The sequence below is a fragment of the Tupaia chinensis genome, unplaced genomic scaffold, assembly GCF_000334495.1.
Source record: "Tupaia chinensis unplaced genomic scaffold, TupChi_1.0 Scaffold000179_1, whole genome shotgun sequence".
Classification (NCBI taxonomy): domain Eukaryota; kingdom Metazoa; phylum Chordata; class Mammalia; order Scandentia; family Tupaiidae; genus Tupaia; species Tupaia belangeri.
In genome coordinates this window covers 3968078-3986058 of record NW_006159654.1, presented here as the reverse complement: position 1 = coordinate 3986058, position 17981 = coordinate 3968078, and the positions used below count along the sequence as shown (strand labels likewise).

The following is a 17981-nucleotide window of genomic DNA, read 5'->3' as shown; positions in this document are numbered from 1 at the left end:
AAGAAAGAAAGAAAGAAAGAAAGAAAGAAAGAAAGAAAGAAAGAAAGAAAGAAAGAAAGAAAGAAAGAAAGAAAGAAAGAAAGAAAGAAGGAAAGAAAGAAAGAAAGAAAGAAAAAAGTAAGAGTCTACAAGTCTAGATGTTCAACTCTGGTTCCTCCTTTAAAAGAAGTATTTTTGCTGGGGCCAGCAGATGGTGTAGCAGTTATATCACTGGTTTCCCATGTAGTCTACCGCAGTTTGGTCCCAGACCCAGGGGTTTGAAACTCATGCCTGGTGTGTATCATGCATGCCCAGGATCCCAGTAGGAGAATGGAGAAGGGATTGCAGTGTGACCATCTCCCGTGAGGGGGTGATTTCTCACTTTCCCTCTCACCATCTCTCTCTCTCTAGGGAATGCACACGTCCTAAGGCAAAAACTTCTAAAAACATATATACATTCTTACTAAAGTATCTCTATATTCAGTTTTACTACACGTAAGATTAAGAAAAAATATTTGAGGGGACTAGTGGATTGTGTAATCATTACATTGCTCGACTCGCATGTAGTCAACTGCAATTTGAGTCCTGGACCCTGTGGCTTAAAAACTCATGTTGGGCACATGTGCTTGCCTACCCAAAATCCTGAGAGGAGAATGGAGGAGAAGGGATTGCAGCATGGCCATCCCTCCTGGGGGGGGTGTGATTTCTTGCTTTCTGTCTCTCTGTCTCTGTCTCTCCAGCTAGTAAACATGTCCTATAGCATAAATACCTCTCTAAAAAAGAAAAAAATATTTGATGCCCCTTAGTCTTTAGATCATAGAAAGGTGGAATTAATTTTTCCAGTTGTTGGCACATGGGAAAAATGTAGAAATGCAAAAATAGTAGTATCGTTTTATTATTTTCTAATCACAACTTGAAATATTCAAGAAGGAAATGTAAAAAAATGTAATTAAGATGTAATAGAGAAAAAAAGTCAGTTACCCTTAAGTTCAATTGATTCTTTTGAGTATTTTTCTTGCATATGTGAAAATCTATTCATTGATACATATGTATGTTAAATAGTATATATGATTAAAATCAATTGTGTAATTCTATTTAATCATATGTGATTTGATTCTCTGGTTTCTCAATCCCTCTTGGTCCACTTTACCTTCCCACAGACAGAAGCTTTTGCATTGGAGAAGTTTTACCGTTTCTCAGACACGGTAAATTGACTTTCTTAACTCTAAATAGAGGAATGTGGTCACCAGTAAAAGGCAGACAGCATATTCTGCTCCAAGACAGTGTTTGGTGGGGAAACGTGGTCCTTCCATATTTAAAACAAAACAAACACCATCCCCCTTTAGCAAAAAAGGATTTGCTCTTTTTCTAAGAACTCTGTCCTTGCCTTCTTTACCCAATAAGACCATATTTAAATGTTACCCTTCATTTATTAATGGAGCTATTTGATTGGTCAAAATTATTTTATGCATATGTTTTAGAAAATTGTGATATAAACTTTGTAATAATCTTCATAGGAGAAACAATCACGTGCTTGGACAAAATTAATTCCAAAATAAGTGGAAAGTTTAATTTATACAAATTCTAAAAGCATCTGCACAAGAGATCACAAAATAAGGCAGGAAAAAAATGCTCTATGTAGTGTATGTACCTTTCTAATCCATTCTTAATGTTTAAGAACAATGGGATTATTTATTAAAAAACCAGCTTTGATAGTGGTGGCTTTTGAAATTTTTAAATAAAGGGTGATTATATGGATATATGTCTAAGTATAATAATCAACTCTTTAGAAAGGCAATCAAATTGGACCTAAATAATACTGGTTTGTTAGGTGATTTAACTTATTATATAGCATGTAATAATTAAACATAAATCTACCAAAGCCAAGAATTTAGATTAGGAAATCACATACAAATAATCAAATCTGCTAAAATAAAATTTCTGGGGCAAAATGTATTAAAAGTAGTTCTTCAAATGATCCTATTGTACACCCCAGTTAAGAATCCCTGAAGGAAACATAATTTCAAATGAATATGCAGTAATCTCAACTTCATAGTAAATTATCTAGATGTAGTATTAAAGTATTTAGTAAGTTCTTTTATAATATATAATCACTCTAATTTTTATAGTAAAAAATCACTCTAATGTGGTATTTTCCTTCACTACTAAATGTGCATGCTATTTCCCAGAATCCCACTTACCCCTTGTTATTTTTCAGCCCTGAAAATAATTTCACTTAATCCATTTGCCCCTATTTGATTATCTTAACAGTAAATTTTTACTTACATGGAATTTGAATAAGCAGATATAATGTTTGAAATATATATTTATATTTGTATATATACATACATTAGACCACATAGTAGATATATATCTACACACAAACATATATATATATATACATATATATATATACATCAGTCTTTGAAAGGCTAATTATGTAATATTTGTAGTAACTAAATATTAATGTTTGTAGAAACTGTGGAATGAAAGATACATATGTAGTTAAATCTAGCTTTATGAAAAACTGTGATGAAAAATCAGGCTGACCTCGCAGACATGAATTCTTACTTTTAGAAGAGAAACAATGTGGTAAGAAATATATGTATTAGAAATATATTCATCCCATTTATTTTTTAAATATTTTAAGTATGTGGACAAATGAGGGTGTTTCTTTTGCCTTTTTAAGAACTATTTCCTTCAAACTAACAACCCTCTGGACTGTCAGAATTCATCCTTTAAAAAAACCCATGTATTTTATTTTTAGAAACAGCCAGAGCAATCTAAATCTTTAAATCATCATAATCAAAACAAGCCTAAATGTTAACCCTTTGCCCCTTATTTTCATGACTAATGGTTTAACGTGAATTTTCCTCAGCATTCTAATTCGGCAGACTAGGAAGAGTAAATAAAATAGCCTCATTAGAGAAAATTGGTCACAATAGGGGACCTTACATTAATGCAAATATGATTCCTGGGGAACTTTTAACTTGGTTTAGCATTGGCTTAGGCATTGTATATACTCTTTTATACTTTACTTTTTCTTCTGTTGAGGTGCTGAGACTCCTTTGTCTATTTGGAAAAATTACAAGTTTGCTCTCCTATCCAAATTTCCCCACCTCACACTGCCATAGCCTGCTGTGTGCTGATTACCCGCTGCGCCATGTCTTGGTTGCTATCTCCAATGCTGTGTATGTCTGGGCATATGCATGATGTGAAAGTATTTTGGCTAGAAGTTGCTCTTCTCATGTATATCGGTACTTTAGTCCCGGAGGCTTTAAGGATGTGCCAGACTATTTCTGAACATATGTTATTTATTGAGTGATGTGGATGAAATGGGATTGCTTTAACGCGTTTCATGTAGCTTCTTCCACGTTGCAATGCGATGATGCAATGCTTTGCTGAGAGAAAACACATACGTGCAGTATTCTACTCCCACTGTCATTTTAGTCATTATCATTAGTGAAGTAGTATTTATATGTGTGAATGAATTAGGAATGGACTATTTCTTTTTAATTTAATTATGACTAATGTTATCTTTGATAGGCATGATGGTAACCTTTATAAAAATGAAGATATCGTTGACTGCATTTTGACTATCTGTATGCAAACTTATTTTATTTACTTGTGTATTTATATGCTGCCTTACTTTGAAAATAACTCAAGATAACTTCTCAGGATAAACCAACTAATGAATTTTTCAGCTCTGTACATTTTATCAGCTCTGTAGTCTTAGGACAAAAACAAATATACGTGTACGTTATTTTGGTTGAAGGGATGAGGCTTCACAGTTGAAAGCAATGTGGCATCTACGTACACTAAATTATTTAATACTCTTTCCATTATAAGTCAGTTTATGCTATATTCTGGAATAAGATACCCTTTCAACAGATTAAATATATACTACAAATCTCTTTGATACAGACCTGAGGAGAAGCAGTTCCTCAGTAACTGACATTCAAACAAAATTCTGTTTGAATGACTCTGATATGAGGAGTTGAAAATTCATCCTATTAAGCAAATCAAAAATTGTTAAGATCTTAATTATTCTGTGCATGCAAATATTTAGAGTTTATGTTAGACATGGCTATTCCCTTCAGCTGTTTGCCTTCTGAAATATATTCAGAACAGTAATATTCAATTAAGTTATACAATCTCTATTTAATTCACATGCATTGTGGTGACTTCCATCTCAAAGTTAACTAAAATAGAAATGCTGCTTTTTACATATGTTGTCTATTATAGCATCTTATATCACTCTACAATTATGAGTTGGCAATAAAAGAATCTAATACATTATGCTAAAAATAAATATATAGATTTTGAAATAAATTATTCCGTTGATTTCTCATTTCTCTCTAAGTCATTTGTACATTTCATCATATTTCACCTACAACGTTCATCTTTTTAAACTTATTTTTTACCATCTAATCTCTATTTCATCATTTCAAAATCCAAGTTCAATATGTCATGCATAAACTTGGCTAAATTCATAGCTAATTTAGATGTCATTTATAATAAAATCAAGGTTTGCTTGGATTTCAATTTAAAACATTTTATATTTGCAGTTGACTCTTGTAAGCTCATCTATAACTGCATTTGTTTATGCTCTCCATTTAAAAATTATATAGAAAGGTAAATAGATATGTGAAATGAAATATATTATTTTACACCTATTTTATTGTAGAAAAACAATTTTAATTGATTCACATCTTTCATCTGACCTCAGAATTTTCTGAACTTAGATGGTGATTTTCCCCAAGAAAATAAGCTGCAGTTGTATATATTAGTAACTTTTCTTCTTAACGTTCATCTTTTTAAACTTATTTTTTACCATCTAATCTCTATTTCATCATTTCAAAATCCAAGTTCAATATGTCATGCATAAACTTGGCTAAATTCATAGCTAATTTAGATGTCATTTATAATAAAATCAAGGTTTGCTTGGATTTCAATTTAAAACATTTTATATTTGCAGTTGACTCTTGTAAGCTCATCTATAACTGCATTTGTTTATGCTCTCCATTTAAAAATTATATAGAAAGGTAAATAGATATGTGAAATGAAATATATTATTTTACACCTATTTTATTGTAGAAAAACAATTTTAATTGATTCACATCTTTCATCTGACCTCAGAATTTTCTGAACTTAGATGGTGATTTTCCCCAAGAAAATAAGCTGCAGTTGTGTACATTAGTAACTTTTCTTCTTTTTTATTTATTTATTTACTTTATTTATTTATTTATTTATTTATTTATTTATTTATTGGAGAAGTTTTTACTATAGGGCGCGTGCGCTCACCAGACAGACAGAGACAGAGAGACAGAAAGCAAGAAATCACCCCCCCAGGGGGGATGGCCACGCCACAATCCCTTCTCCTCCATTCTCCTCACGGGATCTTGGGCATGCACGCACACACACCCGGTGTGAGTTTTAAGTCACCGGGTCCGGGACGCAAACCGTGATCAACTTCATGGGAATCCAGCGACATAGCCATTATGCTAACTGCTGGTCCCGTACATTAGTAAATTTTAAAATATTCACACACTTTGAAATTAGTAACAAATTAATTTTCCTTCATTACTTTCTTATTTCACAATAAAGTTTCAACAAATTATTTAAACTAAAGAAAGTTTAGGATAATCTCTTTAAAACATCTTAATTGTATAAAAAATACTTCAAAGGTACCTACTGAAGGCAAAACATTAAGACAAAAATAATGCATTTAATGCTGTTATATCTTACAGCAATTCATGTAGTCAACACTTCCGTTTTAGATGCTTAATGTTTTGTTACCACAAAGGCAATGTTCATACCTTCACTACTCTCACACCCAAGTAAATTTTTTTGTTTTGCTTTTGTCATTCTTAAAATACAGAAAATTAATTCTTATCTCACATAAATGCTGGTATTTTATGTTTGATGATGGAGATTGGGCCAACTTACTAAATGACTCTATGAGGGGACTTGAAAACATTTGCACAAAAACAGAATAAATGTGCAAGTTTAGTTTGGTTCTAAAATAAAATATCTTGAAATCCATGTATAGTTTATTTTTTTCTTACACTAAAAAACCTGCTAAATAATATAATGTTCTTTCCCTGGCATAAGAAACCCAGAAGCGGAGAATTGAATAACTCAATTAAGTTTATTATCCAGATTCTGGTACTAAATGATGAAGTCATGAAATTGCTTACTTATAAAATATTTGTAATTTTAATTTCACTCTTATGTTTGATCAAGATCATATTTTACATTATTGATCGTCTTACATAGTTTTGATTATATAAAATATTTAAAGTCAATTTCTTGTAGTGCACATACACTTTTATAATGCAAATACCCAATTTTTTCTTCTTTTCTTCTTTTTTTTACTATAAGGCACTTGTGCTCACCAGAAAGAGACAGAGAGAGAGAGTAAAAGTGAGAAGTCCCCCCCCCACCCCCCCAGGAGGAATGGCCATGCCACAATCCCTTCTCCTCCAATCTCCTTTCAGGATTTTGGGCACACATTCACACAGTCCCAGCAAGATTTTTAAGTCACTGGTTCCTGGACTCGAACCACGTAGCCAGCCATGTGGGATCCAGAACCTTCCTGCTGGCCTTTCTTTTCTTTTTTTTCTTTCCTTTTCTTTTTTTATTTTTGGAGAGTTTTTTGCTATAGGGTGAGTACACTTGCCAGAAAGACAGAGAAAGACAGAGATATAGAAAGTGACAAATCAGCCCCCGGGGTGGGGTTGGCCATGCCACAATCCCTTCTCCTCCATTCTCCACTTGGGATCTTGGGCATGCACACACACACAGCTGGCATGAGTTTAAGCCACTGAGTCCGGGACTCGAACCATGGTCGACTACATGGGATTCCAGTGACATAGCCATTACGCCAAATGTTGCTCCCTATTTTCCTCTTTTAAAGTTTTTTTTTTTTTCTTCCATGAGCGAGAGAGGGAGGACAACATGGTCTTGCTGCCAATATCCAACCTTGGTTCAGCCAACCTCAGATTATGGGCACATGCTATGCCAGGTATACTCAGTGAGTTCTGTGGACATAAACCAGAAACCCTCCCATGTGGGTCAGTCTCACAGAGCATTGCATTTTACTATTGCACAACCATCCGGCCTTTAATTTATTTTCATTTTTCAGAACATAAGTGCTTGTCGACATCTAGTATTCTAATACAAGGGCCAGGAAATAAATATCTGAACAAGACATTTTAATGAGGAAAAAAACTTTTCTTAAAATTTAAAGTTTCTATTTCTCTAACTCCAAAGTTATTAGCAAAGCCATTGCTATTATATTTGTTAATGAGATGGTATTCCAGACACTTTTGAAAACACTAATGTAATACAATAAATTATGTAACTATCCAGGATCTAATACTAACACAAAAGTCATTACAGGGGTGTTTTAGTATTTGTGTGTGTGTGTGTGTGTGTGTGTGTGTATTTTGCCAGAGGATGAGTGTGCTCACTAGAGAGTGAAAGAGAGAGACAAAGAGAGAAAGAGAAAATGAGAGCACCCTCCGACATCCCCATGTGGCATGATCACACCACAGTCCCTTTTTCATTTCTCTTTCCTTTCACCATTTTGGGCACACATGCACGCATGTTCATTGTGTTCTTCAAGCTGCTGAGTTTGAGACTCAAACCTGCAGCCATGTGATAGCCAGCTGCCTTAACCACTAGGCCATGGGCTGGTCCTATGGAGTATTGTTTTCAAAATCTATCATTTAAACAAATTGAAAAGTGTTACAGGAATTCAAAAAATATTATATCATTATAAATTCAAGCTGACTAAGAGAACTGCATTGTGCTTCTTGGAAGCCTTTGTTTCTAAAACTTATATATCATAATTACCTAGGAGCTCGCTGGAGATGCAAATTCTTGGAACAACCTAAATGCTAAAGAGTAAGAACCTCTGCAAGAGAGAGCCCAAAAACTGGGTTTCATCAGTTCTTGCCAGTGATTCTTAGATAGGTGTTAGATGTGATCCACATTGTAAGAAACACTGTCTTCACTTAAACTATCGTTATTGCATACACATTAGAATAATGGTTATTTTACAAATTTTCTGGCTTTTATCATGGGCAGTGCTATATGAAGATGATTAAATTTAAATTGTTCAAATATGTCATGTTCTATTAAACCAATATCAAAATGTGATGCAGCTCACACCACCACAAATCTCTTTACAGGTTAAGGCAATCATACTTTGGGGACACTTAGCTTTATAGAAGAATGAAGGCAGGAAAGATGAAAGAAATAGCGTCTTGATCTAAATGGAAGGAGCAGGTCCAAGTGTATAGGATTTCTTGGTTCCCTCACAGGCACAGGCATAACTGACCTCTTAGTTTACGGTTTAAAGAAATAGCCATATGGGGCCAAGTCTGTAGCCTAATGAGTAAAGGGGCCAGGATCTACACTGCTGACCATGGTTTGAATCCCAGTCTTGGTGGTTGAAAAGCACACCAGGAGATTGAGGGGGAACATGAGCCTGTATGCCCCAAATCCCCGCTGATGGGAAAAATGGAAGAGAAGAGATTGTAGCATGACCATGCCTCACTGGAGGTGGGATGGTTACTCCCTCCATCTCTCTGGCAAGCACACGCACTATCTGGCTATATATATATGTGTGTGTGTGTGTGTGTCTGTGTGTGTCTGCATCATAAGCAGTGATGGTCCCTCCAGTCAGATTATATAAATGTAATCTTTAACCCAAAGCACCTTATCAGATGAGACTAAAGAATAACAGAGTCAGGGGACCAGCAGTTGGCGTAATGGCTATGTCGCTGGACTCCCATGTACTCGACCATGGTTTGAGTCCTGTGGCTTAAACTCACGCCAGGTGCATGTGCGTGTGTGCCCAAGATCCCGAGAGGAGAATGGAGAAGGGATTGTGGTGTAGCCATGGGGAATGATTTCTTGCTTTCTGTCTCTCTGTCTCTCTCTACCTTTGTGGCGAGTGCATGCGGCCTATAGCAAAAACCTCTCCCCCCTCCACCCCCCCAAAAAAAGAATAACAGAGTGTAAAAATAAAGTGGTGTCATAGCTTTGCTTCCCAACTTCCGCACTTGCACTACCAGAAACCAGAAGCCTTTCTGAAGGCATTTCTCCTTACCTTCACTCATAACCACATGGTCCACATACTAGCCAGCCCTTCATGTTCTCATCATTCCGTCTTTACTTATAAATGTTTGAATTGTCCACTCAAATTTCTACTGAAACCACTGCTCTGTCAGTGGAGAGACTATGATATGAACTTCCAGAGTTGTGCATTGGGGCCATTTTACACACTGGCTGTGTTAAAATGTGTCCCATTTGTCTGATGAGATCTATTCTACAGCCTCAGATATAAAAATGCCTCCAAGTCTCAGCATTTAATTGCACTTTTGGCTGTGGCTTTTGTTATAGTATAAACAAAGCTCAAAATGAAGTAGCTTTCAATTTATGCCAAAATTCACTGAGTCCTCTTGGAGCCATGGGTAAAGACCCTTAGTAATCCATCTGCCAGCTATTCTTTAGCACATGTCTTCAGGAGATTCAACCCAAAAGCATGTTTAAGCAGGTTTTCTCTTGTTGAAATTTAGGTCAAGCTCTTATCACATAAATGACTTCCTGGATGAAACAGAATGTTACAGTTCTGCCCAGTATTACATGGCCTGGGAACTACCATGGCCATATCCATGGCTAATCCAAGGCATCTGTCTTGGCACTCTAATTCTCTTCTGAGCCAGCAACTTTGCAAGCATTATATGGACCAATTTAACTCTCCCGTGAACTTCTTATGAGTAATTACATCTACCCTGGATGTTCTTAATTGTCCATTTAACAAGGGCCCATTTGCCTGACCTTAAGGCAAGGCTAGATCCCAGAAGTCTTTGACTATCCAGATTCTTCTCTGTGAACAAGAACCAGTTCCTTTCATCCTGCCATATACAATGTTCTAAAGTCATTATATTGTGAAGATTAACCTTTGCTTTCTTCCACGGGAACTGAATGGAATTTATTCTACTGAGTTAAATAGAGCCGGGCATAGTTAGGCTCCTGACCTTCCTTCCATCCTACTAGTGAAGTAGGTGGCCTGGTTTGCCTCAGTGAGAAGCTGTGGGGAGTTCAACTGGAGATTCCATCATTGGACAATTGTCAGCTCAGTCACCATTTCATGGATGTGATGCACACTACCTGAGTGGCTACTCAGGGCAAATTCTCACATATACCATTTTGTTTAATCAGGAAACTTAGACTGAAATACCTTTCCAACATCCCCCATGACCTGGTAGACATCTCAGGCTTATAATTAGACTGATGCCCTTTAGATTTCTTCAGTCTTGGTGGCTATTTCAGATCTTAAAAGAATGCCAGTAGCTGTCATTCAGATCAATTAAGCCTGCTCACAACATCAGAGTTTTCTAGTCTAGAATCCTAACAGCCCCCCTAGGAATGCCACTATTGAGCTTTTCTAGGAACTGCGATTCAAGTTTGTTTTAGTAGCACACACCTCCAGTGAATGGTGAGTGCCAGTGTGCTACTGTGGGGAGGGACAGTGGGCTACTGTATACCTCAGATCTCTCACAGTTTGTATTTGTTTCCCTTTCCAATTCAGTCTTTCTTCTAGTGACTTATACTAGTGCCTTAGTGGTCTTAGTGGCGTCAACCCAAGTCCAAAATGTCCGCAATCGATTGCAGTAGTGCTACAAGTTGTTTTTTCTCATTGTGGAGTCCAGAAGAGAGAGTAGTTAGTTCTTTACTGTTTGAAAGATTGGTAATGCTCTTGACCAGGTTACTCACAGAAAGTGGATTGACATGGATAGGCCTACCTGAAGTAATCATCCCCCTTTACCTACTACTCACATGTACCACTACAGTTTCCAGAATCTCATTGGCTTTCCCTTCAGAGAGAGAGAAGCTATCATTTATATTATTAAACCATTTATTTTTGACAATGATCTCGATCAAATTGTTTCCTCCCAAGTTGTGGTAATATGCTAAAGAGTGCAGGGAACCTGGTTCCAACTTAGGGAAGAACAGTAATATTATCATGTCCGTTCCACATGGAAGCATACTTTGCTTGACTTCTTTTCTTTTAGATTGAGATGAAAAAGAAAGCACTAGTAAAGTCTGTCAAATCATACTAGCCTCCTTTGTCCTGTCGAAACTATTAAATAGTTTTTACTATGTTCAGCATAGTGGAGAATGTTGAGGGAATGCTTTATTGAACTCAAGCAGTAATCCATCGGCCTAACGGACCCACCTGGTTTCATCATTGGCAAGATAGGCTAGTCTACAAAAAATTAATGAGGACTATCTTCTGCCAAGACCCTAAATCAGATCTGAGAGTTCACAGTATCTTTTTGTGATCTTGTACTATTTCATAACTACTACAATGCATTCCCATTGGCATCATTGGATTTAACTACTGAGATAAAAGGAACACATTTAACAGGGTACCTTAGAGGAGGCAGATGCTGAAACTAAAACAAATTTCTTTCCTCTTGGCTCATGCTAATATGCCAGGAAATTATTCACAGGAATCTTGTCAACTTTTGCTGTGTTCATTTTGTCTTAGTGGTCTAGATTTAAAGAGAGCTAGATTTACCTCTGACCACGATCTTTCTCTGAATACTCCCCAGTTTCCTTCCCATCAGTGAAATCCAGTGAAATAACTTCAAGAGAAATGTATTCATGAATCTAGATACTGTCTTGCCTTCCCAAATAGAAGGGCACATGGGAGACCCATGCCTAAAGGGCTCTTCTAACTTAAGTGTCTACCAGAGTTTAGGTTAGAGGATGTGGTTTGAGTAGAGTCACTTTTAACTATCACATGACTAGTACAGGTTTGCTATACACTTAACATATCTGTTCTTCTAAGTAGATGTGGTATTTCATAGTAGTGAGAAGACCAGATAGTTTCCCTCTTCAGTGTAGATTCACTATGCAGCCTTCACCCACTCCAGAAAGGCCATAGACATTATCTTTCATAATTCCTGAATGGCAACAGTATAGCAAGTTAGGGGTTAGCATCCACACTAAACATTGGATTTCATGCTGCAGCATCCAAAACTATGCAAGGACTTCAAAGGGTCATGGAAAACTTGAATTATTGTAAAATATAAGTTTATTTTGGTATAAAAAAATGAAACCTATGTGATTTTTTCCATAATATTTATTTTCCATAAATTGTTTGAATGTTCTTTGTATATTATTACCTTCTGGGTCAGTTAATCTAAAGATCCAGGAAATCATAGGTGGCCTGGATATTGCCTGCATTTCTCATCAGAGTGACCCAGCTGTTTTTTTACTAACATTGCTTGTCCAGTTTGGTGACCCCAACGTGTGTTCACTGACCACTAAACATGTGAAGTCTGAACTGAAATATACTATATAAGTAAAACACCAGATTTTAAGTACTCAATATAAAATAGCATAAAAGTCTCAATTTTGTATTTGAATAATCATTGAAATAGTATGCTCTTGTTTTCTTTTTTTTAATTGCAGTAGGACATATGCACTTGATAAGAGAGAGATGGAGAGCCAGGGAGAAAGCACCCCAATGAGGCATGGTCATGCTGCTATCATTTTTGTTTCTCCATCATGTCAGGATTTGAAGCACACACACACACACACACACACACACACACACACACATATGCCTGATGTGTTTTGCAAGCTGCTAGGGATGGGATTTGAACTATGATCAATTATGTGGGATCTGGCTTCCTTACTACTAGGCTATGAAGACAGCCCTGAAATAATATTTTGACATTAAACATAATTTTTTTTGGCTTTTGCTATAGGGCATATGTGGTAGTCAGAGAGAGGGAAAATGAGAAATCATCCCCAGGAGGGATGGTCATACAACAGTTTTTTCTCCTCCTTGGATTCTAGACATGCACGCATATGTGCCCAGTGTGTTTTTCAAGCCACTTGTCTTGGATTCCAGGACATGCACGCATATGTGCCCAGTGTGTTTCTCAAGCCACTTGTCTTGGATTCCAACTGCAAAGATGTTGACCATGTGGGATCCAGCTGCCTTAACCATGCCAATGGCTGACCCAAATAAATATTATTTTTAAATAAAAATGCTATTAAAATTAATTTCACATGTTTCTTTTAACTTGTTAAAATGTATTTATTGTGTGACCGGCAGGTGCATATGTGCCCAGTGTGTTTCTCAAGCCACTTGTCTTGGATTCCAACTGCAAAGATGTTGACCATGTGGGATCCAGCTGCCTTAACCATGCCAATGGCTGACCCAAATAAATATTATTTTTAAATAAAAATGCTATTAAAATTAATTTCACATGTTTCTTTTAACTTGTTAAAATGTATTTATTGTGTGACCGGCAGGTGGCATGATGGTTAAGGGTGCTGAACTCCCACAATGTTCAAGTCCCAGACCTGGCAGCTTGCTTTCTTACTTTCCTTCCCTCTCTCCTTTCTCTCTCTGTCCCTGTCTGGTAAAATTTAAATAAATAAATAAATAAATAAAGTTAAATAAAATATATCTCTTTTTAAAAATTTAATTAATGTAAGGTTTAAAATTTACACCTCATCAGGGCAGGGCTGCTCTATAGTCACCAGAGTCCAATGTCACTTGCTTGGGGTTGTTGAGGGGTGGCATCAAGATTAAGTGCAACAGTCTTCCAAGTCCCAACTAAGCTTTTGTTTTCATCTTGAGACAAGTCATGAAGCTGCTTGCTTTACTTACTTATTTTTCTGTGGCAAGTGGTTTTAGTTTCATGAGGGTAATTAATTAATAGGAAACAAATAATTAGTTGTGTTCTGAGCCAACTTTCTTCCTCAAACTCAGAGTAAATCAGCATCAGGTGCTCCTTAGAATTCCCTCCCAGAACTATGGCAATACTAAGTTTGAAAGCTCCTGAAAGCCTGGTCACTTCTATCACAACTCCTGAGATTCAGGGTTCAAATAGTCACTGTGACTCTCCAGACACCGTCAGGCTTTAACTTCGTGTTACATTTAAATGCTCAGTTCTCTAGCAGGATGTGAGGCGGGAAACATCATGCAAAGCGTCTTCATGGCATGGGAGACGCAGCAGTTTCTCAAGAACACAGCTTCTTTTGCCCCCTCAGCCACACAGGGCATGCAGGTACAGCCTTCACAGACAAAAGTCAAGGTGTTCATGATCACCTTGACACTGTTAGTGATAGCTTTGTTTTGAACCAAACTCATATACCTGCTAGTCATATGGATTAACAGCCTTCAGCCAATGTATGGCTTGCCAAGTACAGTGCAGTCCCTCACAGCATTTGAGGCTGACCCCAGATCTGTATTTAGCTCATCTGTCATTTCCAAGGAAAGGATGCACTATGAATCCAGGGTCATTCTCAGCAGTCCTGTGTCAGCACAGACCTCATGTTAATCCTTTACTCACAGTCAGTGGTGTGGAAAGATACAACTGAGAAAAATTTAATTGTTCACTAAATATGTTAATTTTAAATAGATTATTTCTATTTTGAGATGAGCACCTGGGTCTATAAAGATTTTAAAATAAGTTCACCAGAACAGATGGTTAGAAAGATAGTTAATGAATTCTGCTTTACTAAACTCATCGGCTCGAATCCTGAAATCCTAGCATGCTGGTAATAAATTTCCCACGTGGCTCAATTAACATTTTCAGCACCTCATCATGTAAATGTAAAATAGCCCCTTAATAGCCTACAGTTGAAATACAATTCCAATGTTTATATGCTTTTGTTTTTCAGGTGAAGTTACCTTTTTTTTGTAATTCCCAGCATACTATTTTAGACATTATTGCAGCATCTTTGGTCATCTCATTTTTAGAATCCTTAATAATTTCTAATTTTTACTTTTGTATTTTATTATATATTATTCATTAAGCAGCTGTTTTCACAGACCCAAAATCATTTTCAAGAATTGGAGCTACCATTATTATCTTTTATATTACTATGAAATAATATACCACCAGAGAGAGATAACAGCTTGGTAAATGATTTAATTGTTATCTTTTACATTTTCTACCTTAATAGAAAATAAATTCATAATTCATGGGTAGTCATCTGCTATTACTTTCAAAGTAAATGCATAAAAGTAAGTTATTATTCAAGGTTGAATTCATTATAAATGATTAAATAACATTTCTTCATCATGAATACATCTCATTTATCATATGCTTGTTAAGAAAATTTTAAGTTTTGGTATTATTTTCATATACATACATGAAAATTCTCATCACTTTGCCACATTTAAAGACACTTTTTAGAACATAATGAGTAATTAGTAATAAGTTTGTAGTTTATTTTTATAGCATGAAAAAGTCCTGCCAAATTCCCTTCATAATTTCAACAGAACCAATATATCTGAAAAGTAATTGTATATAGTTTGGAATATATGACTATCTTACAAGTCTTCCAAAAAGGTAATATAAAGCAGAAGTACAGAACGTGAAGATAACAAAAATTCATCAGTCTTATCTTATAGTTTCCATGAAAGTAACTTTTAAAATTGTAGAAAACGAGCATTAAATGTTTTGCCTCCATAAGAAAAAAAATTGAGTCAATGATCCTGGTATTTTTCCCTATGCTATCACATACATATTTAAAGATACTATGGTGGAGAATCTAGTATATGAATGTATATCATGGAATATTCCAATCATTTTTTTCTTAGTCTCTGTATTTAGATATACTGACAATATGTATACAATATCAAAATATTTAGAATTTTTCCATTAAAATGTACTTTTGAGAGTTCTATATTTATTAATGGACACATGTACATGATGCAGCAGGACAAATGAATAAAAACTTCTTCAGGGAGTTACAAAAGCAATTCATCTTTGTCTGCTTCAGTTATCGTTTCCTCATATTCATGTCAACATTTATCATGTTAAACCGCAAATTAGGATTCGGAATGCCAGTAGCACATACTTTATCCCATTCATAAAGGGATACCTTACATTTTTCTCTGGTAGGATGATGAAGTGAGAGAGAATCGATTCAGCTTCACGGCCTATGGAATGGGACCTTGTCTGCAAGCAAAAGATGGTGTGACCCCCAAGGGCCCGAACCATCCTGTCCAGGTAATGCCGAAAAATCCTGATGAAATGAGGAAAGTCTTTATCGACCGAGCCAAGAAGATTGACACCATCTCCAGAGCCTGCTTCCCCTTAGCCTTTTTGATTTTTAACATTTTCTACTGGGTTATCTATAAAATTCTTAGGCATGAGGATATTCATCAGCAACAAGATTAAGTCTCTGAGGGCATGCAAGTACAGTCGATTTAGAAGAAAGCTTCTTTGCCATAGATATGTGTGTGTGTGTGTGTGTGTGTGTGTGTGGTCTACAGAGGATGACCACTGTATTAAAATGGCACATGAGAAGAAAAGAATTGTATTTGATTTGCTATGCAAAGTTATGAGGCAGATTAAGATTCTTTTAAGGGATATAAAAGATATGTTATGAAGATTCTATTTCATGTTAATTCAAGATAATCTGTTTTTAGTTGTTTTTGGTTTTGCACAGTAAAACATGTAAGTGGAAGCTTTACTGTCAACTGTTGGTATGTTAAATAATATCACATAGCTGTAGACAAGAAAGCTACTTTGGAATTTCTTGATTTTTAATTCATTGATACAGATTTTAATGAAAGCAAAATTTGCACAGTAGACTTTATGAATGGAAAAAAAAGATAATGAATGAAAAAAAATACCTTGAGATTTAAAACTATTTTCTTATACTGTAGTTAGAAGATAGGAATATATTAGTTAACTCAGTGGAAAATGTGCTCACAATAGTAGAAGATAGTATGTACAAAGACTACAAAAGAAACATGTTAGAACAAATTAGCAGAATAAAATCAAAGACTTTATTGTTGAGAATATTAAATGTATTTGTTTAGAACACTGTATTTCCCTCTATGGGAACTTAAAACACTTAAGAGATCATGTTACATACTAAATCCTCTTTTCTTAAACTTTATATCTCTAGAAACGAAGGTGAAAATACTGCAAACAACATTATCATTTATAAATAAGTGTTGTAGCTATGTATTTTTAATTATTTCTAAACACTGAAAAATTCAAACCAGCATCCTTGTTTTTGTTAGAATTTTAATGCCAGCTTAATTGTCTGTACATGATTATGTTTAATGTTTTGATACAATTGAACAAAGTTCAGTAAGACTTTTATATTTTAGTTTAGAACAAGATTTTACAATTCAGTAGGATTAATGAGTTTACATTTTGATAAAAATGAGTTCAGTGATAACAAAAATGGATTTATGAAAGCTTTTTGAATAAGAACCACTTTCCCATCAAAATATATGAATTCAGATTCCTATCTTCAAATATAAGGAGGGAAGGTTTTAATTCTAAATGATACAAATAATTCATTTCTATAAAGTGAGAATTGTTTTTATATTTCTGATTTAATTATTTCAAAATGCAAGTCCTTCACAAGATGTGAATAATTTTAAATGAAATTTTTACTTAAAATTTATCGATGACTCCATAGGATTATTTAACTACAATGGAGCATTAACTTATTTTGTGCTATGTATTTAGGTGCAAATGTATGATAGTGTTCTTGGTTAAATGAAACCATACTCTGATTCATTTTCAGTTTTACTAATTTTTAAGTATTTTTACTGTCAGTGTTGCCTTTGAAAATGCTGTAGAATGCTTTGTAGATATTTCAATATTGGTCAGATGCATTGAATGGAAAATTGGTGTGCCAGATTATTCCTAGAGATGAGTTTAAATATTAAGAAAATAATTAACTCAGATTTAAGGTAGAAAAAAATAATCCAGATCTTGAACCAGATGGTACTATTTTTCTGACCTTCAACCTTTCTCAAACTAAAAGCATAAACTGCCTTTTAAAACTTTTCATTGTTACTGCACTTTAGTTTACCCAATTATAGTTTTTAAAAATAGGCTTTTAATATATGGGGCCAGCAGATGGCATAGCAGTTACATCACTGGACTCCCATATGGCTGACTACGGTTCTAGTCCCAGAC

General features: G+C 35.3%; 1 protein-coding gene across 1 annotated transcript in view; it reads left to right on the top strand.

The window, feature by feature from the left end:
• Positions 1-16952, top strand: part of GLRA3 (glycine receptor alpha 3) — a 123151-nt gene extending 106199 nt beyond the window's left edge. The window contains exons 7-8 of the mRNA XM_027771044.1: positions 1140-1184; positions 15936-16952. Coding sequence (XP_027626845.1) covers positions 1140-1184; positions 15936-16214 — 324 coding nt within the window. The 3' untranslated portion in view covers positions 16215-16952. The remainder of the gene's footprint in view (positions 1-1139; positions 1185-15935) is intronic.
• The last annotated feature ends 1029 nt before the right edge of the window (positions 16953-17981 follow it).